At 57.8% G+C, this 24,833-nt stretch overlaps 2 protein-coding genes across 13 annotated transcripts in view; both read right to left on the bottom strand.

Moving 5' to 3' along the window:
- Positions 1-11,530, bottom strand: part of TUBGCP6 (tubulin gamma complex component 6) — a 28,957-nt gene extending 17,427 nt beyond the window's left edge. For all 4 annotated transcript variants that reach the window (XR_012482869.1, XM_074272001.1, XM_074272002.1 and 1 more), the window contains exons 1-10: positions 11,432-11,530; positions 9,075-9,903; positions 7,765-7,928; positions 4,661-4,871; positions 3,447-3,620; positions 2,990-3,111; positions 2,140-2,218; positions 1,835-1,944; positions 946-1,037; positions 61-200 (exon numbers count right to left, since the gene is read on the bottom strand). Coding sequence is in view for 3 of the 4 variants with exons in the window: in XM_074272001.1 (XP_074128102.1) it covers positions 61-200; positions 946-1,037; positions 1,835-1,944; positions 2,140-2,218; positions 2,990-3,111; positions 3,447-3,620; positions 4,661-4,871; positions 7,765-7,928; positions 9,075-9,827 (1,845 nt within the window). In the remaining variant the exon portion in view is untranslated. The remainder of the gene's footprint in view (positions 1-60; positions 201-945; positions 1,038-1,834; positions 1,945-2,139; positions 2,219-2,989; positions 3,112-3,446; positions 3,621-4,660; positions 4,872-7,764; positions 7,929-9,074; positions 9,904-11,431) is intronic.
- Positions 11,531-12,663: 1,133 nt separating this feature from the next.
- HDAC10 (histone deacetylase 10) lies at positions 12,664-23,907 on the bottom strand. Of its 9 annotated transcripts, none has more exons than XR_012482867.1 (21): positions 22,228-23,907; positions 21,093-21,186; positions 20,504-20,638; positions 19,747-19,843; positions 19,465-19,562; positions 19,150-19,254; positions 18,614-18,682; positions 18,312-18,438; positions 17,874-17,939; positions 17,516-17,575; positions 17,160-17,249; positions 16,745-16,851; positions 16,587-16,654; positions 15,986-16,238; positions 15,685-15,765; positions 15,136-15,221; positions 14,650-14,709; positions 14,276-14,360; positions 13,498-13,683; positions 12,998-13,160; positions 12,664-12,903 (listed from the first exon to the last, which is right to left on the bottom strand). XR_012482867.1 is itself a non-coding variant. In XM_074271992.1 (21 exons), exons 1-21 carry the CDS (start codon positions 22,832-22,834, stop codon positions 12,896-12,898), a joined length of 2,649 nt encoding a protein of 882 aa, XP_074128093.1. In that variant the 5' UTR covers positions 22,835-23,907; the 3' UTR covers positions 12,664-12,895. The 9 variants fall into 9 exon arrangements, 7 of the variants coding, with proteins under 7 accessions (XP_074128093.1, XP_074128094.1, XP_074128096.1 ...); XM_074271992.1 differs by having other exon boundaries at positions 15,681-15,765; XM_074271993.1 differs by having other exon boundaries at positions 14,650-14,706; positions 15,681-15,765.
- Positions 23,908-24,833: the final 926 nt, after the last annotated feature.

Here is a 24,833-nt window from a genome sequence, read left to right as displayed (position 1 = left end):
GGCAGGAGCAGCCCCTGGCTGGGGCCTGTGGGGAATCCCTGCTGCCCCTCAGCTATTCACCTGGGGACAGCACAGTTTCAGCAAGTTGATGGTCTTGCCACAGACGTAGACGTCATTGGCGACGTGCTTCAGGAACACAGGGACACAGTCCTCCACCTCCTTGGAAATGAGCACATAGCCGTGCGTCCAGTAAAACTTATCTACAAGATGGGTATGGTCAGACACATGAGCTGGACAACAGCGTGGCACACGGGCATCCCAAGGAGAACCCACTGCTGAAGAAGGTGCCCGCCCATCAAGAGCCCACATGTGAGCGGAATCAAAGTACCAGAGAACTTGGGGGTCGGGGTCATTGCTTCCATGAGGAATGGACAGGCCTTCCTCAAGAAGGCCGTGACCCCCCCCAGCTTGTGGCCTCCACTTCAAGCTATTAATAATGGGGCACCTCCTATCTGCCAGGGCAGCCCACTCGGGCTCACTGGGAAGTTTTCCTTGGATTAAGCCCTCTTCCCTAGGACAGCATCTCTCCAAATCTAACAGCCCGACACCTCTGCTGGGCCTATGACAGCTTGGTCCCTAAAACCTTCGTCTTTGGAGCTGCCTCCACAAATGCTCCACAGCCTGCCAATAGCCCTCCTAAATTAAAGGATGGCACCCACACACAGGCACACTTCTGGAGATTAGGACTACGCCCTAGTAGTACCCACCGGGTACTGCCGAAGGTCTCCTCAGCTCTCCTGGCTGTCCTAACCAAAGCATGAGCACCACCAACTGTCCCCCCGTGTGCCCTTGCCCTGCCCTCCCCATGCATGTTCTGTCCCCTCTCCCCAGGACCTGAAGGATAACTGTCCCCCCGTGCACACAAACCCCAATCTGGCTTCTGATATGGGGCAGCCCCGTGGCCTCCCCACATACGTGCACACATCCTGAAGCTAGTTCACACACCTCGGCAGCTGAGATATTCTTCATTTACTTGGATCATGAACTCGCCATAGACGTCACGGAACACGCCACTGTATACCCAGTCGTGGATAAACCTGTGGGGTTTAATGTCTGCTAGTTAAATGTCTGAGGCCGAATTTGAACTCAGGTCTTCTGGACTCCAAGCTCTGACACGTAGTTGCTTCATTGTATATAAAAATAACCATACCGTACATTCGACTGCGAATGATTTCGCTACTGTCAACAGTACTAAGGACTCATGATGAAAGACCTCCAGAGGACAAACGGATGGAGGCTGAATACAGATCGAAGCAGAGTTTTTTTACTGTCTTATTTTTCCTCATTTTTTTGCAACACGGCTAATGTGAAAGTAAGTCTTGCCCACCCTCACATGTAAGATAGGTATCGTGTTGCTTGCCTTCTCAGGGAGTGAAAAAGGAGCTGGAGAGAGAGAGAGAATGTAGAACACAAAGAAATTCCTAAATGCACATTAAAAAAAATAATGTCTTTATAAAAGGGAAGAAGAGGGAAAAGAGAAAAGGGAGGAGGAAAAGGAAGAAGAGGAGGGAAAGAAGAGAGAGGGGAAGGGGAAGATGGGGGGGGAAGGAGATTGGGGGGGAGGGAAGACAGTGAGGGGAGAGGGAGAGGATAAGGAGGAGGACAGAGGCGGGGAAGGGGCCTGCCTCTCCCACCCTGTTTCTTCTCAGGCTGCCCGGCCCTGCTGAGATGAGAAGCTATGGGTTCATGCACTGGCCAGAACTGCTGGAGGGGGTCTGGGCCCAAACTGCGGCCCTTCCTATGTGACCGGCTCAGTTTCCTCCTCTGCTCCGCAGGGTCCTTGTGCCCTGTGAGAGAAGGGAGCTGCCAGGCCTGGGTGAGCTGGGGGCCTCACCTAGTGTAGGGCTCGCAGCTGGCCTTCAGCAGCGACAGCAGGACAGGATAATGTTCATTGCTGCAGTTATCCAGGGCTTCCTGGTACAGGTAGGACAGCAGCTTCACGCCCTGCAGAGGGAAGCAGACACTGCTCCAGTCCCGGACGGGTATGAAGAAGCAAGCAGCTGACAGCTGGCGGGGGTCAGGAAGCAGGGCCCCTCCAGCCTCCCCCTTCGCTGCCCAGCCAAGAACCACAGAAACCAGCAGGCTGGCATGCACCCCAGGGGGGGAGAGCTCGGAAGGAGGACTTAGAAGAGCACTCACGGTCGGGAAGGAGGACCCAGCCCCACCCTCGCTGAGTCCGGGAACAGCAGCACCCACACCACAGAGCTCGGCCAAATACCTGAGGGAGAAAAGGCCATGTCAATCCCGGAGGCCTGGGCAAGGGGGGCGGGATGAGGCCCCCCTGCACATAGGAAGGGAGGAGTGGGCTCAGGCAGGGCCCGGCCAAGTCCCTTCCCTTCCTCTGCCTCTAAGGTCACCTGTAAGTGAGCTCTGTCCTCAGTGATCTCAGAGCTAGACAGCCCACCAATGCAGTGGGCCCCAAGGCACAGCAGCAGGCCAGGAAGCCTGGGCTCCCAGCCCCCACATCATCTGCACCAAAGGCTCCTTGACTCGGTAGAGGACTCTGCTGCCCAGCCCCACCCCCATAGTCTCAGACCCCAGAGCTCCGCATGGACTGGCTAGTGGCTAGGGGACACCTGGGACACTGCTCAGGATGACTTCACTGACCACTGAGACTGCAGGTAAAGGGCTTTGCCAGGCTGCCAGGGCACCACACCAGACTGGCATAAGTGATCAGAGACTATCAGAACACATCGGCTCTACATCCCTTTTTACAGAGTAGACAGCCAGATGCCAAAAGGGCAACGCCGTGTCCTGGGTCACAGCCCAGCAGCCAGTTACAAATGCCCACAGCATCAGGACACAATTCAAGGTGCCCTGGGAAAAGTGGGGGAAGCAGCCCAGCTCTACCAGGGGAAGATCTGGTTTGGAAACCGTCCAGGCCCACCTCAATGTCCTCCCAGCTCATTCCCAGGCCGGCACCTACAGGAGCAGAGAGACATCTCCCCCAACCCCACCTCTCTCTGGCCCGGCACAAGGAGACGTTCACCTTAACTGGCGCCCCAGTTTCTTGAAAAGAAAGCTGATGGTCAGCAGGCTCAAGGTGGGTGGCGTGGAGAGAACACAGGCTCGGTAATACTGCAGGTACTTCCGAAGGCCACTTGTAAAAGCCTGAGCAAAGAAACAGGTATGAACCACTGGGAGGCCGGGAGGAATAATAACAAAACCTGCCTCATCCAGGGTGAGGCACAAACACTGAGAAGACTGTTCTCAAACCAATCTGACGCCCCCAAGGTTTTCCAGCTGCCACTCCAAAACCTGCATGACCTGGGGGTAGGAGAGGCTCCCTGCTCAGTGATGAAGGGGGGTCTCCAACACTCCCCGGCCTGGGGCCCGGAAAAGGCAGCGCACCCAGTGGGGACCTGTCAGCTGCCCCGAGTCTCCCCAGTATGAGCACACCGCCCCCCAGAGCCAGCCCCCCTGGGCTGGGAGCTTGGCGAGCCCACCTGGAACACGAGGCCCTTGCTGTAGGAAGAATCCAGGACAGGCTGCAAGGAGAAGCGGCTGAGGCGGGTGTAGTGTGTGCCGTACTCGGCGACCTCAGACAGGAGGCTGCTCATGTTCTGCGGAGATGTTCCCGACACGTAGATGCCCTGCTTCACCTCGAACACCTGGCTGGCCTGGGCAGGCAGAGGTTATGGGCCTTTAATGGGAGGAAGTGCCCTGCTTCCTCAAATAGCTTGGGAAAATCCTCAAGAGAGTGGGGACCCAGAGCTGGAAGGGAGCTTTGGGCCAGCGAGCTTTACAGGGGAGTCAACTGAGGCTGGGCATGGGGTCCAGGTCTTCCTGACTGACTCCACTTATTGCACCATCCAGCCGGAGCCTCCCTAAAAGAACCTTCCTGAATGTTCCTCAGCCCACCCTGCCCGACCCCTCAGGACACCACAAGTATCCAGAGAAAACCCAAAGAAATTAAATTCGGAATAAAAGCACTTCTAAAAGCTGAAACAATAAAAAACAAGATCAAAAACAGAATTTCAGACCCCAGACAGGGGCTTCAGAAACCACCTGGCTCAGCCTCTCCTCATCAGGAATCCCCGCCACCACCTCCCCAAAACATTTGGTTTCTTCTCCAGGATGTGCCCTTGTTTCCTTCAGGATAACCTCAGACAGCATCAGCTGTGCTTTTACTCTTTGAAGGGGAGAGATGCAGAACAGGCCAGCTGGGTGAGACCTCCTGACCCCAAGAGAAAGAAGGGCAGGGGTACACTTTCAAAAGCACATAAAAAATCAGAAGGCCTTGAAAGCAATGAGATGAATTGTGCATTTTAAAAAGCAATTTCTATAACTAAAAGTGACTTGCAGCATCACCTGGATGGTGGCTCTACTTCCCCTATGTGGAAGTGATGCTGCTCCTATGGTGCTCAAAGGAAAAAAATTAAATTAAAAATAAAGCGCCCCTGCTGGTCCAACTGCCCTGCCCTGCCTAGTGGCCAGTGCCCTTCCTGGCCCAGATCCAGCTGCTGCTCCAGCTATGGTCCACCTAGAGGGTACAGCAGGCCTTTCGGCACAGCCTTATTCACAGCAGCTCTAAGAGACGCCCCCACCCAGGCCTCTGACTGAAGTTGTGAATCCCAGGAAACACCCAGAACTTGCCCCCCGCCCCAGGCCTCCTCAGGACCAAAGCACAGGACCCTCCCCAGAGGGAGCCGGGATTCACCTGACTGAGAGAAAAGGTGGCCGACACCACTCCAATGAGGACATTCAGGACGTCTTTGACCAGTTCCCTCTCCTTCATAAGGAACAGGGGCGGCAGCTGGAGCAGGCTGCTGTGCAGAAGTTGCAGCTCCCCTTCCCGGAGGCGGTAAAACATGTCAAAGGCCTCCCTCCCAGCCTCCGTGAGGTATGGCTCTTCTTTATTCCCAGGCGGACTATGTGGGAAACACCGAGAAGGAAGGTCACCTCCGCGCCAGCCCCATTTGTCCATTAGTTACCACAAGCCCCAAGGGGAGAGGGTGAGCGTCTGCTGGGACCGAGAGCTCTAGGACCAGAGCCGGAAAGAGCCAGCAGAGACAGCCTGTGTCAGTGGCCAGGAGGGTCCTATTTCATTTTCTGTGAGGAAAGGCATCTTTCAAAGGAGGCAGAACCACAGAAACTCAGAGCTGGCTCAAGTAACCCAAGCAAGCATCTAGTTCAACCTTCACATTAAGAAATAAGGAAACTGAGGAAAAGTTAGGAAGTGGGAGATTAATAACTGGAACCTGGGTCTTTTCACTCGAAGGCCATGTCAAAGGCTCTTCTCATCCTGATTCCATTTGATATGTGGTCTGCTTATATGTCCAAAAAATCTAGAACCAAACCCAGTGCCCCCAGACCTGACCAGCCCCAGGCCACGGTCACTGCCTGTTTGGCTTGGGGGTCTGGCCGCCAGCTTGCCATACTGCTGTTATGGGGTTGTCAAAAACTTCCACATACATTTGTATTATATGTAAATAAATCAATAATTTAGGTTTCACAGAGCTGCCTTTTCTGGCTTGGGAGTCAAAAACTCACAATGCAGCTTAAAATGATCAATCATTCCAGTAACAGCTACATTCTGGTATTATACTGTACCTATGTACCTTAAGTGAAGTGAATCTAGAACTACAGAAAACTGTTCCCATCACAAGACTCTGTTCTGTACCCTGGGGAAGGATTGGTCACGAATGGCCCTCAAGAAACGAAACAATCCAAGAATTGTTGTATTCATTTCCATTTGTGAGCTTAATGTGAGAAATATTCAAACCTTGGGAATGACTGTATTATAATTCACCTTTCCCCTCCCTTCCCACTTAGAATTTGTGTATAAAATCTCTCTATCTTTCCTTCAACAACTGGAGTTCTCATGCCCAGAACTTCTAGTTTATTCTAGTATATTCCTCACCCCAAAAGTGATTAATCATATTGCTACTTCATTATAAGGAACGTCACCTAATTAACTTTCTAAGTTTAGCAAGTAATAGATGAAAATGGAGTAAGACCATGCCATATGGGCAGTGAAATCAAAGGAAAAAAAAAAATCTAATTCAATTCGTGTATAAAATCTCTCTATCTTTCCTGCAACAACTGGAGGTCTCATGCCCAGAACTTCTAGTTTGCAAAGTATATTCCTCACCCCAAAAGTGATTAATTAAAGTGCTACTTGAACTCTAAAACCCGTCTCTGGGCTTGCTTTGTGCAGGTCCAGCTATTCACAATTTAAAGATCAATATGATAAAATTTGGTTAGCTGAGAAGAGAAAGAAAATGAGAGAAAATGCTCATTAAATTTGACAAGGGTTAATTATGAAATTCAGAATTTAGGTTCAAAAAACTAAGTATACAAGTATAACATGAGGAGACTGGACTTAACACAGATGATGTGGAAAAGATCCATGAGTTCAAGAGGAGCTGAGAAGGGGCCCAGCCTGCCTGGACCCTGAAGCAATCTCTAGCTGTGGCCCCTGAGCAAAGCAGGCAGGGGCTCCAGCCTGGAGCACATATCAAATGACCGCATGCAGAAAAGAGAAGAAGCCTTAAAACAAAGCCAGAGAAGGATCAGCTCACTAAAAGAAGTGGACGCACTGCCTGGGAAAGAGTCGCAGGAAGAAGGCTGTGACCATTCCTTGAAGGTCTGATGAGCATTCCGTTAAACAATAACGTCACGGTTAGTTAGCTCAGTTCTCCAGCACTTTCCCAGCAACAACCCTTCGAGACAGGCAGGACGAGTATCATTGCCCCCAGTTTACACAGAGGGAGCCGAGGCTCAGAGAGATGATGCCCAGAGCCACGGAGCAATTGCTGAGGGTCAGGATGCCTTCTGGGCGCTCCCTGCCCTTCGGTCACGTGCACCCTGCCTGAGGAGGAAGGCTCCTATGGCCAAGCCGTAGAGCTAGGTGGAGGCAGACTCAGCTCATTATAAGGAAGCACTTTCTAAAGCTCAACTTCATACATTAACAATTCTGTTATTATTGATTTCAATGTAACATACCTTGACACAAAAAAACTACATATCAAAAGTTTACACTTTCATATACAACCATCTTCTCTGTGCTTTCTAGACTGAGCAACTCTTGCTTGATGATGAGTAAGTTCGTGATTTAAAAAAAAAAAATATTTAGATGTGAAAATTTTAAATGAAAAAAACTATTTCAATTCCCCAAATGTTTCTGGGGCACCTGCTCTGGGCAATGCACCACACTAGGTGCAAGAGAGAACATTAGAACAGCCAAGTAAGTCCCTGGTCCGAAGGATCACTTTTTTAAAGTTGTAGTCATCATGTGTCCTTGCCCCACTGAGGCAGGAGCCATCCCAGGAAGGAGCTGAGTCCATAGGGAGGAAGGGGCCCTACTGGGATTCAGTTTCTTAGCTCAGAAAAGTAAATGAGAGGCCTGGTAGGATGGTAGTTTGGGGCTGATCCAGATGGGGACATGTCCAGCCCCTGCTCCTGGCTCTAAGATAAGAGCCCTCAAGGCCTCAGATCCTGCCTCTGACACCTATCAGCTGTGTGACCCTGATTAAGCCACCTCCCTGCCCCAAACTCTGATCTCATCTGTAAAATGGGACTCAGGCTCCCAGTTTCTGGAGGTTGCTGATCTTTTCGATCTGCTATGACTCCTTCTGTGGGTTACCCTCAGAACCCAGAACTGGGCAGCCAGGCTGATAGCACCAGGGACATTTCTGTCTTGTGCCTGTCCTGATACAAGCTTCACTGATGGCAGCAGGCCCGCCTTGGGCTGGAGCCCGGTCCCCTCTGCCCAGCTTGGGCCCTCTGCACTGCGCCCAACCCAGATGGCATCCTACCTACCAGCCAATTCTCTCCCAACACCTGCGTTTGCTGGGCTCGTAATTAAGCGCAGCATCCCAGAGGTCGATGTCTGGGGTCATGCTGGGTTCCGACTGGGAATCGGGAGTCAGATTTGATGCTGATTGGAACCCTTCATCTTCCGACTGATCAATACTCTGAGGAACCTGCAGATCAGCAAGAGGAACAACATCATCCTTGGGCCTTTCTGTAAAATGGAGGGGGGGCTTCTGGCTAGATCCATGGCGGGGCCCTCTCAGAGTCACAGCCTACTCCTTTTTCTGCCTTCTCAATTCTACGTCCACATACAAGATCCTATCAGCTCCAGAAGGCCACATCAATCAGTGTTTGTGATCACTTTGAGCCTCAGAGAACCCTGACTGCAAATGGGGCTGGCCAGAGGGATGTGCAAGATGGAGCTCCCCACCCCAATACACACGTGGTACCTTCTACTCGGAAGCCCTCAAGACTGGGAGCTACCAGGACCATCCGAATCTCCAAAAATAAACTCCCAAAGGAAGTTTCCAGGGCACTTACGGGACAGCCCTGAAGTCAGAAGGGGCTGAGTTCTGGACTTACTAGCTATGTCCCTTAAACCCAATTGCCCACCCCCAAAAAAGATATTCTCCAAAGCCATGGCCGGCAGGGGTCACTGCAGAGAACGAGGTGGCAAGGCCCAGGGGCAGCACCCAAGGGCGGAGCTGGAGCCACTAAGAGCCTGTCAGGAGATGGGCACAAAGGTCAGCCAGAGAGCACCACGAGCCTCAGAACTCCCTGGGCGCTCTCTGAGGGCAGGGGAATGGCTCAGCTTCCTCTCTGCAGCCCCAGCCCTTGGCACCGTGCCTGGCCTTAATAATTTTTTGTTTTCATTGGCAAAAGGTACAAGAGGGACGAACCTGGGATGCCACCTTTCCCAGCCCCTCTTAATCCCAGTGCCTTCTCTTTGTGAATTATTTCCTATTTATCCAGTAAATGGCTACTTTGTGTATCTGTTTGCTTGTCTCCCCTATTGAACTGTAAGACCCTGAGAGCAGGTGCCATTTTTTTAAACCTCTTTTTGTATCCCTGATGCTTAGCATAGTGCCTGGCACACAGTAGGTGCTTAAGTGTTTAATGACTGAAAAGGGAGCCCTGAGTGAGGTATCCCCTCTCCCAAAGTGGGCTAGCATCTCTTCCGAAGCTCAGAGCCCTGGGAAGTTCTATTAAGTGAGTACTCAGGTACGGAGACTTGCGCACCAGGGTGGAAAGGGCACAAAGCTCAGATAAGAGCTCTCTGGGGCCCCTGACACTGGGAAAACCTCGGGCTCCCCTACTTGGATGGCGATGCCGGACAAGTCGGCGTTGTCGGGGACGGGCGGCAGGTCCAGCTTGATGTCCATGTCGTAGGTGCGGCTGTGCACCAGGGCCCCGAAGAGCGAGCCGTGGGTCTCTCGCTCGAATCTGTCCACGCCGGGGTAGTTCTGGGCGAACAGCCCGATGGAGGGCAGGCCGGTGCCCGGCGCGGCCTCCATCACCTGCAGCGTCTTCTGAATCACGTCGCGGCACTGCTGCTCCTGGCTGGTGATCAGGAAGCGCGCGTCGGCCTCGAACACGCTTACATCATAGTAATCGTAGCCCCGATGCTTGACGTTCCTGCCCACGTGCCTGTTATTCAGGAAATAGTCTCGCTTGGGAGGGAGGAGTAGCGGCGGGCCGCTCCCCGCCAGGTGGACCAACAGGTCCAGCACAGCCCGGACGTCAGCCAGAGGCAGCCCGAGGGCAGGGGCCGCCTCCAAGCCCTCCACTAGCTCCTCCAGCCTGTCGGCATCAGGCCCCAGGCCCCCGACCCGCAAGTTGAAGGACAGCATGAGGATTTTGTTCTTCACAGGAAGCGAGGCCCCAGGGGATGGTGGCTTGTGGCCCTCATCCTGAAAGAGGTCCACAAAAAGGGCATCATAGAGCACCCTTTTTAGGCCCCGCTTGGCCCTCTGCAGGCTGGCGCCGTGCCTGCCACGGTGGGCCTTCCGAGGCACGTGGCCCAGGTGAGCCTCACACAGCTCACTGAACAGCTGGGTGATGCTGGCCATCTCCACGGGCAGCCAGCACTCGCCCAGGCGTGGCACGTCCCGGGCGAGACTTCACCAGTTCCGCGTCCTACATGGCCTGCGAAAGACACCGAGAGAACGGACAATTACTCACTCTTCTAACCCCGACCTAAGTCCCAGGTCCCGTAAGCACCGGGCAGCCCAGCGGCAGAAAGGGTGGGCCCGCCGTGGTTAAAGCAGGCGTGCTAGAAGGCAGGGCCGGAGAATCTCTGGTTCAGCTAAGATGCTTTTCCAGGAAAATGGTGAATGGTGGAGGGGATGTGGGGAAACCGGGACACTGATGCATTGTTGGTGGAGTTGTGAACTGATCCGACCATTCTGGAGAGCGATCTGGAACTCTGCCCAAAGGGCTATAAAACTGTGCACGCCCTTTGACCCGGCAGTGTTTCTACTGGCTCTGAATCCCAAGGAATCATAATGCAGGGAAAAGGACCCCATGTGCTAAAAGGTCTGTGGCAGCAAAGAATTAGAAAAGGGAGTGGATGCCCATCAACTGGGGAATGGCTAAACAAGCTGTGGTCTATGAAGGTGGGGGAATATTATCCCTCTTTAAAAAATGATGAACCGGCTGATTTCAGAAAGGCCTGGAAAGATCTGCGTGGGCTGATGCTGAGGGAAACAAGCAGAACCAGGAGTCAGCCGTACACAGCAACAACGTGCCAACGTGCCGGGTCCCGGTGAAAGGCTGGCTTCTGCGCAGCGAGATCGGAACCCCAGCAGACCTTGGGCAGACAATGCCGGCTGCACCCAGGGAACTAAGGATGTATATCAGTTTTTCGCTCTGCTCTGATTTTTCTCTCCCAACACGATTTATAAAGGCCTGTTAAATAACTTTAAAAAATAAAATAAAATGCTTTTCCAGCTGGCATGTTCACTATTTAGTCACTGCTAAAGGCCAGGAGTCTCAGGGAAAACAGGGAGAGACCAGGGCGGGAAGGTTCCAGCATGGGGGGGGGGGGGGGAGGGAAGGAGGTGGGGAGCGGGGGAGGGGGAGAGAAGAGGCACCACGGCCTCCCTTCCAGTAATTTCTCCTCCAGAACTGTAACAGAAAGCTGGCTGTGCCGAGGAGGAACACAAGGAGGGAGGGGAGGGAAAAGGAACGAGAGAGGAGAGGGACGAGGAGGGGCGGGAGGGGGGGAGAAAGGGGAATAGAAAGCCGGGGGAAGGTGAGGAGAAGGGGGAGGAGGGGGGGGGGAGGCCGTACATCCCGGTAGGGAGAGAAGGGGAAGAAGGGTGGGAAGGGGCAGCGCCACGGCCCCCGCCCCGCCCCCTCCGCTCCCCCGCCGGGCTCCCCGGCGCTGCCCGTAGAAGGGTCCCGGGCTGGGCGCTGGAAGGGGCCCCGTTCTAGAGAAAGGGAAGCCGAGGCCCCGGGTCTGGCCGCGCGGCACAGGGGAACCAGCGACGGCCGAGGGAGCGAACGCGAGTATGAATGAACGAGTGAACAGGGAGGGGGGAGGGTCCGCTCGCGCGGGCGGCCCCGAGACCGCGCCACCCCGGGAAATGGGGTGGGGTCCCGATAGAAGAAGAGCTAAGGACGCCGGAGCTCGGCCCCCGACCCATAATCCCCGGCGGAAAAGCGGACTCACCGCCGCGGACGGGATGGAGCAGCTCCCCGCAAGGGCGCAGACTGATGGCGTAAAACGCCGAAGGCGTCAGCACGCTGGGGACGTTACACCTGAATCCCGCGCTCCACGGGAGGTGGGAGGAACCACGTGACCCAGGAGGAGCTGGTTTTATACTAAGCTCGGGCGGGATGTCGGAGCACGTGATCCAGGAGGCGCTACTATTGTACTGAGCCTGCGCGAGTTTCCAAACCACGTGACCCTGTTAGTCCTATCACTGTGCTAGTCCTGCGCACAACACTGGACCACGTGGTCGAGGAAGCCTTTCCTCACCTTTTTCCACAGGAAAGGTTTGCCCCCAAAGGGCCCGAATTTAGGGTGTGAGCTGCTCGGTCCCCCCCAGTGTCTCCAGACTGGGCAAAGTCCTGTTCCGGGCACTGCGGCTCTGCCCAGACTTCCTCACTGCCAGTCTTCTGTTCCCAGGGGCGCCGTGCCAGCACTGCCCCTGCCCCCCTCAGCCCACCAGCTCCCGCCGCCTCCTCCGGGAAACCATGCTGGACTCGGAGGACAAACCCCCCCCTCCCCCCCCCCCCCCCCCCCCCCCCCGGCTTTCTGTGCCCGCCCACACTACTGAGCTGTAGACTGAGGGGCCGAGAGCTGGGCCGCCCGGGCCTACACCGTCCTCCACCCAGAACAAAGCCCTGCACTTAGTAGGCACCTTATGGATGGTTGGGGAAAACAGGCTCCGGGTCGCAGTCCGGAAGGAGGGTGGGGTGAAAGCAAAGAACGCACAGTAGGGACTCTCTCATGGAGCTCAACCAGGTTCTAACTATCCAAAGAGTAGCGGATTAATTCCAACCGTGGCCACGAGAGGGCCCCAGAGTGCTGGCGCGGGATGCACTTGCTTAGTCTCTGTCCGCCTCAGTTTACTCAGCTGTGAAATGGGAACAAGACCAGCAGCTCCCTCCCAGGACTGTTTTCGGGCTCCCAGGCCTCTCCGTCTGGCACTACTGACCCCCCTGGCTTCCTGGAAGTCCCCGCCCTCTGCAGGAAGCCCTCCCCAACCTCTTGGAGAAGAACTTTCTATGCTCCTGGACGTACTGGCTGGGCCATCTCTGCGTCTCCCCCTCTCAATTTAAGCCGCTTGAGGGAAGAGGCCGTCTCTGCTTCCATAGCCCAGCGCTTGGCGCGGTGCCTGGCCCCGGCAGGCACTTTCTCCACATTTAATGTTTGACCCGTCAAGCGCTCTGCAAACCTTAAAACCCAAAGCTGAGCCAGCTGTTACTTTATTAAACCCGAGGCCGTCCGGAAGTGGAAGCTCAGAGTCCGGCTCCGCAGGGAGTGGCCAGGGAGACGCCCAGGCACCAGCGGGGGCCGGGGTGGATCCGCACCAGCTGCTTGCGCCCCAGGCTCGGCGCCGTCCCTCAGGCTCTGGCGATGACTCCCGGGCTGGTCCTGGTTTTGGGGTTCACCTGCCCGAGGAGCGCCTCAGGTCACTGCGGCAAGCACAGAGCAGGGGAAGGTCAGCACAGACTGCGCCCCGCCCCCAGCCCCGGCTCTCAGAATGACGGCTCGCCCTCCCCCACTCACCGGACACTTGCAGCATGGGCCAGTCCTGCCGCAGCTGCCGGCAGAGCCGCTTGACGGCCAGGGCTTGCTCCGGGGAGGCCGGGAGGAAGGGGCCCAGCGTGCCGGGGAGCGGCCGGCCCACCAGGGCCCAGGCCAGGGCTTCTACCAACGGGAGCTCGGGGTTCTGCGGCCAGAGATGAGACAGCTGCTGCGTGCCCCCGCCTCCCGCTGGGGAGACTGAGGGGCGAGGGAATGAGCCCAGGACCTCACCTCCCCCGGGTCTTCCAGGAGGGATGGGGAGAGAGAATGATTTGGGCCCCATGTCAGGAATTACTAGCTTGGAACTGTTCCAAGAAGTAGTGAGCGAGGTAGTGAGCTCCCCATCCCTGGAAGGCTTCAAGCGAAGCCCGGGGCCCACTTCTCAGGGAGACAGGGAGGGGACTCTGCTCTGTGGCTGGCCCTCAAGGGGCTGATCAGCAGACTGGGCCTGGGGAGGCAGCAACACAAGGGCTCCCACCCACCTGGAGCAGCAGCAGCATCCGGCCCCCCGCCGGTCCCTGGAGCAGCCTGGTGAGCAGCTCCATGTCCAGGCTGCGGAGGCCACAGCCGGGCCCCAGGACCACAAGCACCAGCTCTGGCCGGAAGCCGTAGGCCACCGGGAGGATGAGGCTGGTGAGGGCCAAGAGGAAGGTCCCGGGTTCTGTGGCCTGAGAAGAGAGAGGGGTTGAGGGGAGAGCAGAAGGATGCCGGCTGTGGGCCCCTCCCTGCCCTTGGGTCGAACAAAGGGGGGGGGAGATCGGGATCACTGCCAGGCATGGGAGGGGAAGCCATGGAGTCTCATGGCTGACCTGGAGTCCCCCCCAACATCCCTGTGTCCACAGAGGGCTTGAGAAAAGTAACCACTGGTCTGGCTTGGGCCTGATGTCTTCTGAAGCAGCAAATGGCCAGTCACCCCTCTCTCCTCTCCCTCCCCCCTTTTTTTCTCTCTTTCTCTGGCCCTCCCTCCTTCTCCTTCCCTCCCTCCCTCCCTCTCAGCAATCCAGTTTCTGTCCTCATTCCACAAAAGCCACTGCCCGCACTCTGCCCTTTCCCGCTTCTTCTGCTTCCCTCCTGCCCCAGCTCCATGCCCCGGGGGCTGTTCCACTGCCTCCCCCCAAGCCGTCCTCTTCACCAAATCTCCCTCGGATCTCCCCTTCTAGAGGCAGCCTCTCTCGGCCCCCTCCCCCCCATCAATCGATCCTGTCAGGGCTTGTCTGTCCGTGGTCCAGGCTCCTCTCCCAGTGCACCAGCAGCTCTCACCTCACGCCCCGCCAGGCGGATACACGTGGGGGACCGGGCTGCCTCTGGCTGCTCCTTTCCCCCGATGTTTAGCAGGAGTGTTCGGCTGTGGGGGTGGAGGGTGGGGTAGAGAAGAGGCTGTTTGGATGACAAGTGTTCTTTCTACCCCCCCTTTCCCCCCATGTCTCTGTGCAGTCTTACATGGTGCCTCACTCCCGGGAAAGGGCAGAGAAGGAAGCACAAGGCACATGACCAAGGTCACAAGGTCAGTAACCCCCCCACTCCCTGCCCCGAGCTGCCGAGGCCAGGGCTCAGCCTGCCCAGCGAGCCATTCCAGCCAATGCCCTCGTGGTATGGGGGGACAGGAAAGCGTGGCCATCCCAGGCCATCCCTACCCATCATCCCTTAGGTCCTCAGGAATGTCCAGGTCTCCTAGAGTCACACAGAGCAGCCTGCTGAACACAGAGCGGGACCAGTGTCAGAGCCACACCAAAGACCATCAGGATATGAGCCTGACCCCAACCTGGGGCACAGAGGGGGAGCCCAGGCTCTGCCCTCAGGGAGCTTCCAATTTGGGGGGAGAGAGAAGGGCGACCCTGGACCCTGGCCTCAGGGAGCGCCTAGTCCAGGTGAGGGTGGGTAGGGATGGCCTATGGGACCCAACCTCTGAGGGCTGGAGGAGTCAGGGAAGGGCTGGCCCTCTTGGAAAGCAGGAGAGCCAGAAGGGGGAACTCAAGAAGTGAGGGCAGTCTGGGGCTGAGCAAGGGCTGCCTGAAGGGCTGCAGGAGAGAGAGGTCAGCAAGGCCCAGGTGGTGACCTCTAGGAACAAGGAAGGAACGCAGCTTCCCACCTTCTCCTCTCGGGCCTGGAGCCGGGCTTACCTCGGGGCCTCGAAGCTGAGGGTCCTGTGCAGGGCCGCCACTGTGGTAGTTGAAACTGTGGGAGACACAGCGATCCCCGCCCTGACCTGAGGATCAAGGAGAGGAATCAGACCCATCACCTGGGGGAGCAGTGCAAAAATGGGGCACGGAGAGGGGAAGCCTGGTCTTCCTTCCTCTCCAAGAAGCCTCTGGAGCCATGTGGCCAGGCCTGGCCGGGTCAAAGAAATGGGCCAGAGAAAGGATGGATCTGGATTGAAAGGAGCCCAGTTTGTGGAGGGACAGTCCTGGGGGGCAGCACGGTCCCCATGGCAGCTGAGAAGGCGGCCCTTAGAGGTTTCTCATTTCCCACCCACACCTCCCCACTTGGGGTACCGCCCACAAGCTGGGGGACCTTCACAAGCCACCCGGGGAGAGTCATTCCCCAACCTCGAGCCCTTTGAGGTTTATCTGCTGATTTTACAGAGAGGGTACGGCCCTGGGCCAGGGCCCGCGAGCTCACAGGACTTTGGGTTGGGCGCCCCGGCCTGAACACGCATACACAATACCTGCCTAGTCAGGATCTCGTCCAGCAGAGCCAACGGCTTCCCCAGAGCAGCAAGGGCCTGGTCCTGCGGGAAGGCCGAGTCCAGCCTGGCACAAATGCAGAGAGAGGGCTCACTCAGACAGCCAGGCCCCCCACGTCGGCGTGTGAGACCCGACCATGCAGCCCGACGCTCCCATCCTAAAGGCCGGGACAGACTCCAGGCCAGAGAAACCTGTTCCTGGCCTGCTTGGACCTCCAGTGCCACCCGAGGGTGTCCTAGGCCTATGTGAGCCCCGGACCAGCTGGGCCCAGAGGGCCTGACCTCACCTGGCCCACAGGGCTTCCTCCTCCTGGCGCAGAGGCACACCCTTCTCCTGCAGGAGAGCTGGAGGCAGGTTAAGGCTGGAAGCTGAGTCAGGGACAGCCAGGCCAATGCCAGTGCACAGGGAACGTGACGGGCAGCTGAGCACCTTGTCCAAGAGGGGCTTCAGCCCGTCTGTGGTCCCTATGGACGGGGCCCCAAGCAGGGGGGTTCCCGTGTCCCCTTGCCATGTGCTGGGTGTCAGGACTGGGCCTGAGTCTGTAAAGATGGGTAAAGAGGTCAGAACTGGAAGCTCCTTCCATCCGCCCGCGCTGGCTGGGTCCTTGGAGAAAGGCCGAGGATGGCCTTCAGGACCCCAGGGGCCAGTCGGGACCTTTGCGGAGCTCTGGCTCCTACTGCCCCATCAAGCTGTTACTCCCATGGTTCCCATTTTATGGAAAGACAAATTAAGGCACAGGGATTCTGCTAGGGCCTTGTGAATGATCCTCCCGACTTCGGGGCATATCATTAGAACTTTGCTGGGGAGGAGATGGAAGCCCAAGGAAGGAAGCCAAGGTCCCGGGCCCTCCTCACATCAAGCCACTCCCGGGGGCCCCCGAGTCTTACTTTCATGCCTGAGGCTTGCCCAGTGGGGGGCATGGGCCGCTCTCACGTTCTGGATTGACTCCAGTGCACTGCAATGGGGGCAGGGGTTAAAGAGGCAGGGGAGGCCTTCAGGAATCCCCCAGCTAGGGAAGGTCCCCAAGTCCCTAGGTCAGGATTACCTCAAACAAGGGACTGGCTCCCCAGAGAGAGCTGGCACAGGGTCTCCCAGCAAAGTCTGCAGGGTCAGACACACACACTCGGCCAGAGACTGCAGGTAATAGCCACCCTAAGGGAAGAGATGGCCACTGGGCTCAGAGGACAGGGAGCCCTGGGGTCCTAAAGGACTCGGGCACAGGCTGGCCCAGAAGAGGCTGGTGGGCCGATCGCCACACAGATGCTGAGACCCAGCAGGGAAGGCAGGTCCAGGTCTGGAGGTGCCCCCTCTTTGGGCCTAGTTCACTCCCAAGTCCAGCTCAGCCCAGCCCAGTCTTGTCCTATTTAGCCCAGCCCAGTTCAACCCAGCAATTTTTCTGGGGCACCTGGGCAAGCCTGCCAGGGGCCTCTAGTGTCAGCACCTCAGGGCCAGGGTCTCACCTCAAGTACTGCACAGAGCCGGCCCCTGGCCAGTGGCAGCAGCAAGAATGTTAGGTGGGCGAAGCATTCAGGTGTGGCCTTCATCTCCCCCTGAAATCGGAGCAAGGCAGGCTGGGAGGGAGGCCGAGCATGGCCAAAGACCCCATCTACCCTTGTCCTCCTGGGCCCCTTTATCTGTACTGCCATGCCCTGGGCTCCGGGCCCTCTCCTTGCCCAATCACGCTGCCCATCTGCAGAACCTCAGAGATGGAAAGAACTCAAGAGGCGACCCCGCCCCATGCAAACTTCACCCAGCACAGGCGCTGCCATCCCACTCATTCCCCGGCCCAATCCACTCTGTTCCTAACCCTGCTCACCTCGGGGTCTCCGATGCCCGAGTCATATCCGGCCGACACTAGCACAAGCTCGGGGTCAAACTTCAGGGGCCATGGCACAGAGAGAGGAGAAAGGAGATGTGAGGGCTTGGCTTGGCCCTTCTCCCCCTCTGTGCCCTATTCCCTCAATATTACTCCAAATGAAATGGTGAGTCCCACTCAAGTGTGAATAGCTGACACTTTCTTTTCAAAGGGTCTTTGCTAGCTTAAATGAGAAGCCAAGAAGAAATTTCAACTCTGCACTTTCACAACTCCCAGAGGTGGGGCGCCCTAGCCATTAATACCCATGCTCCTCTGCTTCCAATAGCCTTCTACCCCACAAGCTACCTCCCCTCCCTACCTCAATGGCCAGTGGGAGCAGCACGTGGAGGAAGACAGACACGTAATCAGCATTTCTCATCCCAACCTGCAGCCAGAGCACATGAGAGAGTGGGCAGGCGGGGAAAGGAAAGATGAGGGGGCAGGGAAGAGGATGAGTGGCACGAGAAAGGATGGTAGCGGCAAGGAATGAGGGGCAAAGGGGACCCGAGGGCACAGGGAAGGGAATGGGAAGATGAATGGACAGAGAGGCCAAGTCACTGCCAGCTCAGTCTCTTGGTCCTCCCTCCTCGAGACACAGCCAGATCCCTGGCAGAGAATCGCTGCAGGCCCAGCTGGAAGGGAAGAGAGCAAGAAGGGTCCCAGGGGGCTGAGCAGGGAGCAGGGATGGGTAGCCCCTGCCCCACTTTGGGCAGCCTGGGGCAGGGGTGAGCACCAGGCCCAGCCCTTCACTCCTTACCTTATTCCAGGGCACATTGACAGTGAAACCACGGCCGGGCCCCTGACCCACCACGTCGTAATCTGATTCCCGGAGCCGGGGCCAGAAGGTCTGGTGCTCATATCGGTGCCAGGAGAAATAGAGGACGCTAGAAGGGGAAGGGGACTGATTCAAGGCTTGCTCCCACACACACACATACATAAAGCCTGCCCTGGGTCACCCCCACCCCTCCTGCTGGGATTCTCTCCCTCCAACTTGGAACTCCAAGACTCCCTTTAGAAGAGCCCCAGGGCCGGGGAACTTCAGGGCCCACATCTCCTGACCTGGGATCATTTTCGAAGGCACGTTGGATGCCCTGCCCATGGTGAATGTCCCAGTCAACAATCAGGATCCTGAAGAGAGACAGAGATAATGGCCCCTCTCCCCAGACTCTTTTGCCCCCTTCTCTGCCCTCAAGAAAAGTTCCTGCTAAGAGGCTCTTTGGTGAGGAGAAAGGGGTGCTGGGAAGGGGAGGGGTCACCTCCATTTTCAGTGGGCCTCAGTCGTAGTGCTCACAAGAAGGCTCAGCTCTCATCCCCAGTTTCCTTAACCCCCAATCAATGAGGAACCCAAACAGACAATTTGGGAAACAATATCTGGTGACAGACAAGCTGTCCCCAAACCAGCGGTCTGTGTGGCATGGCACCTCTTTCTTGGTTCCATGTGACCAGTAGGGGGCACAGGTTTCCTAGGTGGGGGGGGACGACACGCCTTTGGCTAGGCCTGGCATTTAATGACCTCCTGGGGGATGGCTAGGGGAGACAGAACTACATAGCCCCCAGCCTGCTCTTCCTCTTCTTCAGGGAAAATGGCCCCTCACCTCTGCAGCCCATGTCTCCGCTTGGCGTGCTCAGCGGCAATGGCCACGTTGTTAAACACACAGAAGCCGTTGGCGGCGTCTCGTTGGCTGTGGTGGCCGGGAGGCCTGGGGGGATGGAGGGGACATGCAGCCCATGATTTTCTCTCCTGTTTCCAATGGCTGGGGGAGGGGGGATGTCCAGGGAGCCCTAGGACCTCGGGAGGCATCTAATCCAAGCAGAGGATGACTCCCCGGAGTCCTGGAAGGAGTTCCTGTAGCCATAGGGGTCCCAGGGGAAGAGAGGGGGGAGGCTGGCCCCAGCCACGGGACTGTTACCTCACCAGCGCCATCCCATTGCCTACAGCTCCGGTCAATACCGCGTCCACCAACTGCAAGGTGGCGCCCACAGCCATCCGTGCACAAGGGAACGTGCTCTGGAGGGGGAAGGAGGATGGATGTCCTGGACAGGGTCTGGGAGGAGGTGCCCTCCACGCTCCCTTCCTGTGTGTGTGCACGGGCATGGGTATGTGTTTGTGCATGTATGTGTGTGACAAAAATAAAGAGGGGAGGGGTTGGTACAGGACTCTTCTCAGGTAGGGAAGGGGAGCTGGCACAAACCGGGTGAAAGTAGACGGCATCATACTGCTGCGCCAGGGTATGGAGCTGCTCTCTGCTCATGGTCTGGGTCCCCTTCACCACAGCCACATACTCTGGGCTGGAGGCAGAAGTCAGACACCTGAGGTCAAAGCCCGGCCCATGACAGCTCAGGGCTGTCTAGACAAGAAGGAAGTGGAGGAGGAGGAGGAGGAGGAAAAGGGGATGGAGGAGGAAGAGGAGGAAGGCATCACTTGTTCCAGCATTAAAGGTGTTAAGGTCTCCCATCTCCTTTCCTCAAGTTTTCCTCCCTTTCCCTCAAATTGCAGGGACCAAAAAACTGGATCTCTTCGTGGGATAGAACTCTGTGTAAACTACAAGTTTGCAGACCCCAAGTGACTGAGTCTAGCCTCTGTTCGGCAGTGAGGTCATTCACAAGCTCGAGGCTCTCTCCCCCTGACTACTCAGGGACAAATTTTGGTCTGGCTGGAATTCTTGGACCCACGAAGAAGGGGAATTTCCTTCCATGTGGAGGAACTTGCCCCTAACTCCATACCTGGACTTTATCCAGCTGGTTCTCTCAAAGCCACTGCCTCTGTGGGGTCTCCAACCCACCCCCAGAAGCAGACAAGGACTGAGCTATTCACTTTGTAAATGGGGATACTCAGGCCCAGAAAGGGGTCCTTCTGTGGGTCGCACAGCGGCAGCTAGAGGGCAGCGGGCCAGAACGTGTCCCTCTGCTCCGCTTTGCCACCCCGCGGCAGCCCCGAGGGCCACTCACCTGTGCACCAGCTCCAGGTCCTCCTCGGTGGCCTCGCGGACTGGCAGCTGCACACACCTCTGTGCCAGCCCTCGATGACAAAGCCGGGCGTACGTGGACGTCAGGCGCTCGGGGACCTCAATGGCACACTCGGGGCTGTAATGGAGGAGGGCACGTCAGGGGCCACCAGGACACCACTCAGCCATGGTCTCCCTGAGGAAGGCCTGGGTTCGCATGCTGGCCCTGCCCCTGACGGCTCTGCGTTCCTGGGTAGGTGACTTCCCTCTCTGAGAGGGAACCTCTGGAGGTTCATCACCTAGCAGTTATCCAAGGGAAGAGTTCTAGATTCATTCAATTAAGGGCTAGGAGGGATCTTGGAGACCACCACATTTGGGGAAACTGAGGCCACTGGGCAAAGTGAGGCAAGCAATAGCTGGGCCACCCCAGGTCATTTTCAGCTCCGCCAGCCTCACCAGACAGAAGTGTAACAGGTCTTGGTTCCCTCAAAGCCCTTCCAAGGGGCACCACAAACAACCTCTTAGCAGCTCTCAGGGCTCACATCCACCACACTGCCCCCCTCCTGACCAAAGCGAGAGAGCGGGGCCCTTACTCGTCCCAGAGCAGCCGGACCCGGGCCATGTCCTTGTCGTAGATCAGGGCTGTCCCCTGGGGTCCCGAAGGCCTGTTCTTAGCCATCCCTGTGCCTGCTGGGAGGAGAACAGATGGTGGGTCCTCCCTACGCCCCAGGACCTCTTGCCTCCCTCCTCCCGCTACTCATACATGCCACTCCCCCCTAACTGGCACCCCCAGGTCCCATCCTGGCCCTGCTCCGTGTCCGCCTCAGCACCCACGAGTGACTGCCCATCCCCCTTCCCTGAAAGATCCTGCCAGGTTCACCTTCATGCTACTGCGCTGTGCCCACAGGCTCCCACTGGATGAGCCGCCTAGTCCCAGGGCAAACCTGCCTAGGTCCTCCTTACAACCCCCATCTTCTTTTAAGACCCAGCTCTGTGGATGCCTCTTCCAGGGGGCCGACTGAGATTCCCACCCTGTTCTCTGCCTCCCAGACCCCCGCTGCTCTTGGGGGGGGGGGGGCTGAGCACCCTACCCTGTCTATTCCCGCCCACCCCGGCTTTTTCCGAGAGCCCGGGCTCCCATGCTCATCCCAAGGCCCATGAGGGCGGTGAGCTGGGCAAGGAAAGCTTCCCTCCATTTTAAGAGAGGCTGAAGCTCCACAAAGAGAGAGGCTGGACGGCAGCCCGGCCCCAGCCCGGCCATGCACAGGATGGATGGAGGATGGAGGGAGGGAGGGAGGGCCCGGTCTGGGGTAGGATGCGGTGGGGCTGGGGGGGGGGGCCAACGGATCCTCCCTCCCCCCTCACACATTCTGCCAGGAGGGCAGTTGCAGCCCGCTAACGACCTCGGGCAGCGGACGACCTCAGGCGCCGGCTTCTCGAGGCCTCCCACCCTCCCTGCATCGGCGCCCAAGAAGAAGAACGGAACGAGAAGGATGCGAAGGAGAAGGCTCCGGTCTCCGAGGACCCCCACACCGGGCCCGCTGCCACGCGGGTCACCTCTTCCGGATCCTTTTTCTAGCGCCGCGGCCGCAGGCTCCTCCCGGGCCGGCCCACCGCTGGCCACACCCCCCGATGCTCGGCCACGCCTCCCCGGCAGGCCCCACCCCCGGGGTCCCGCACCCAGCCCCTCCCCAGCTGCGGGGTCGTCCCGAGGGGTGATCGCTTAACTTCGCTGAGGTTTCGGGGCTTCCAGAGCCGGCGCCACCCCCGCAGCCCTTCCTCCCGGCAGGCGCCCCCCGAGCAGGAGGAAGCCTGAGAGTCTGGGGGCCTCCCGCCGCTGGCCAGAGACGCCAGGGCTCTGCTCCCGACCTCTGCCCCCGCCCCACTGGGCTGGGTCGGGACGCGAAAACCGCGCCCGGCACAGCCACCCCTCGGGCCGAGGTGCAGCCCGGTTTTCTAACGCTCGGGGGCGCGCTTCGTCCGGGGGAGGCTGGCCCAGCGGCTCCCGCTCTTTCCGGACCCTGGAGCAGAGCCAGCCGGGTCCCCCGTCTCGGTCATGGGAGGGGGGGCGGCCAAGGGAGCCAGAGCCTTCCTTTCCTTTCGGAGGTCTCCCCCTGGCTGCCCCGGGCTCTGCCCCGCCCACTGAGCGCGCCGCTGGGCCCTGCCCCGCCGCCCGCCTCAGTTTCCTCCTCCCTCCGGAGAAGGACGGAGTTCTCGGCTGGGCCAGAGCCTGCCCAAGGTTTGTAGAACAAATCCAAGGGCATTCAGCACACTGCCCCCTCCCCTCCCCACACACACCCAGCGCACGCACACATGCAACACAACACACACACATGCAACACAACACACACACACACACACACACACACAGAGCACTCTCCGGGATCCTAGGACGATCACTCGGAAGCTCTGGGGAGCTGCAGGGGCGGACTGTGGCTGCCTGAGGGGAGATCCTATTCAAAAAACTCCCACGGTTCCTTATTGTCTCCCAAATCCGACGCTTGCCCTTCCGAGCTTCAGTCCGCGGCCCCTCCGGCCTTTCCCGGCGCTCCCGTATCCCTCCCCCGCAGGACAGGTGCCTTTCAATCTTTTGTCTCCGGCTTCCGGCCCGTTCCCGAGCCAGGCCTCTCGCCCCGGCCTGCTACACAAGCCTTAAGCGCTCTCCTTCCTGGGCTCCAACTGCTGCCCTCGGGGCGGCCTGGAAGTCCCCAGCTAAAATCCCAGAAAGCCCCCCTTAATTCCAGCGTGTCGCCTCCCACCCGTCCTACCCATTTGTTTGCTTGAGTCTCCCTCTTTAAATTGTAAATCCTTTGGGGAAGGAGCTGGCTTTTCGGCGCCCCGGTTTTACACTGTGCCTGTTCCTAACTGTTTACTGGCGGAGGGATGAAGTTAAGCAAAGGAGCGTCTAGAGAAAGTGCCCACGGGTGCAGAGGTGTCTGTGCCGCCCTGGAACTGGACATTGAGGGGCTGGCTGCCCGTCAGCGGGGGGCGGGGCGGCTGAAGGGGTTACGGCCTCCGAATGCCATGGAATATGACACCAGCGAGGATTCAGGGAGGCCGGGGAGGCCCACAGGAGCTGAGGTGAGGGAAATGAGCAGGACCAGGTCACCGCACGCAGTGACGACAGTGATCCCCTACTAAGAGACTTGGCTCTGCTGGCCCTGCAGTGATCCTAGGCCCCCCGGTGGGCCTGGGCCCGAACGCCAGCCACGCCCAGAGAGGCCGGACGCGGACCGAAGCACGCTGCCTTCTTCTCTGTTGTATTTGTTCTGATTCTTTTATACAACTTGCCAGGGAGCCAAATGCGTTTAAAAGAATTGTACATGCATAACCTGTCAGCTCCCCGGCTGTCTGGAGAGGAGCTAAGGGAGGGAGGGAGAAAAAAACTGGAGCTGAAAATCTTACCAAAACCAATGTTGAAACTTCCTTCCTTGTAATTGGAAAACTAAAACAGTATTGGGGGGAGAGGGGGAATCCAGTCTGGGCTCCTAACTGAACGCCACCAGGGGGCGGGCTTGAGTTTAGCAGACTCCAGTAGGAGCCAGTGGGGTAAGGGCGGCCCAGTCATCCAGCCTTCCTTCCTGTAACAATGATGGGAACCCCCCCTCTAAGGGCCGGACTATTGTTAGCCATCCCCGTCAGTTGTGCTCACTGGTTTTACTGTAACATGCTTTGCGGGAACAGAGGTTGCTGGGAAACTATCCCATCCTTAAATGTCGGTGGGAGGGGCAGGAGGCTCAGATTTGGTTTTGGGGCCTCCGGTGACCCAGAGCCAGCCTCCCTCCCAAGCACTGCCCGGTTCCCTGGGACAGCGTCAGTAGTTATCCCCAGTGATGGACCGGGACATAAGAGGCACAGCTTAGGGATCTGAATGCTAGTCCCAGCTCCCTCGATGACTGCCAGTGACCTTGGAACAGTCATTTACCCTCCCCTGTCAGTTTCCCCCTCCCTTTCCTGAGCAGGTGGTCTTCTAGGCTCTGACTGAAACCCTCCAAAAGGGAGGGAAGCCCCCAGCCCTCCCTGCCACTTGTACCCATCCCTCCCAGGTCTGCTCCGGGAGCCAGGCTGAGCCAGGCTGAGCCAGGCTGATCTCTGTCCTTTCTGACAGTATCTCAAGGACTCCGAGCCTGCTCTTCTCCGCCCAGCCCCTCCCCGGTCTCCCCAAGCTTTGCACTCTCCAGCACAGCTGGGTAATCTGAAAAAGGAGCTCTGAGAAGCGCCGTCTCGCGGGGGCTCAGCGCGCTGACCGTGGCGCGACCTGCCCACGCCGGAGCCCAGGGCCGAGCCTCCCAAACGGATGTACTGACCAGGAGGGGCCACGAGTTCCAGGCTTA

The sequence above is a fragment of the Sminthopsis crassicaudata genome, chromosome 5 (assembly GCF_048593235.1).
Source record: "Sminthopsis crassicaudata isolate SCR6 chromosome 5, ASM4859323v1, whole genome shotgun sequence".
In the NCBI taxonomy this organism is placed as follows: domain Eukaryota; kingdom Metazoa; phylum Chordata; class Mammalia; order Dasyuromorphia; family Dasyuridae; genus Sminthopsis; species Sminthopsis crassicaudata.
Note: the sequence above shows the minus strand (reverse complement) of the source record. Positions and strands in the feature narration are given on the sequence as shown.

Bases quoted from the DNA above. Each gene is read 5' to 3' on its own strand.
- HDAC10 (XM_074271992.1), bottom strand. From the start codon at position 22,834: ATGTGTGTGTGTTGTGTTGCATGTGTGCGTGCGCTGGGTGTGTGTGGG. The intron at 17,576-17,873 runs GTAGGGAGGGGA...TGGCCCCTGAAG, and splicing joins TGCTCCCACTGGCCATTGAG to TTTGACCCCGAGCTTGTGCT. The intron at 15,766-15,985 runs GTGAGGTCAGGC...CATTTGTGCCAG, and splicing joins GAGGAAGCCCTGTGGGCCAG to GCTGGACTCGGCCTTCCCGC.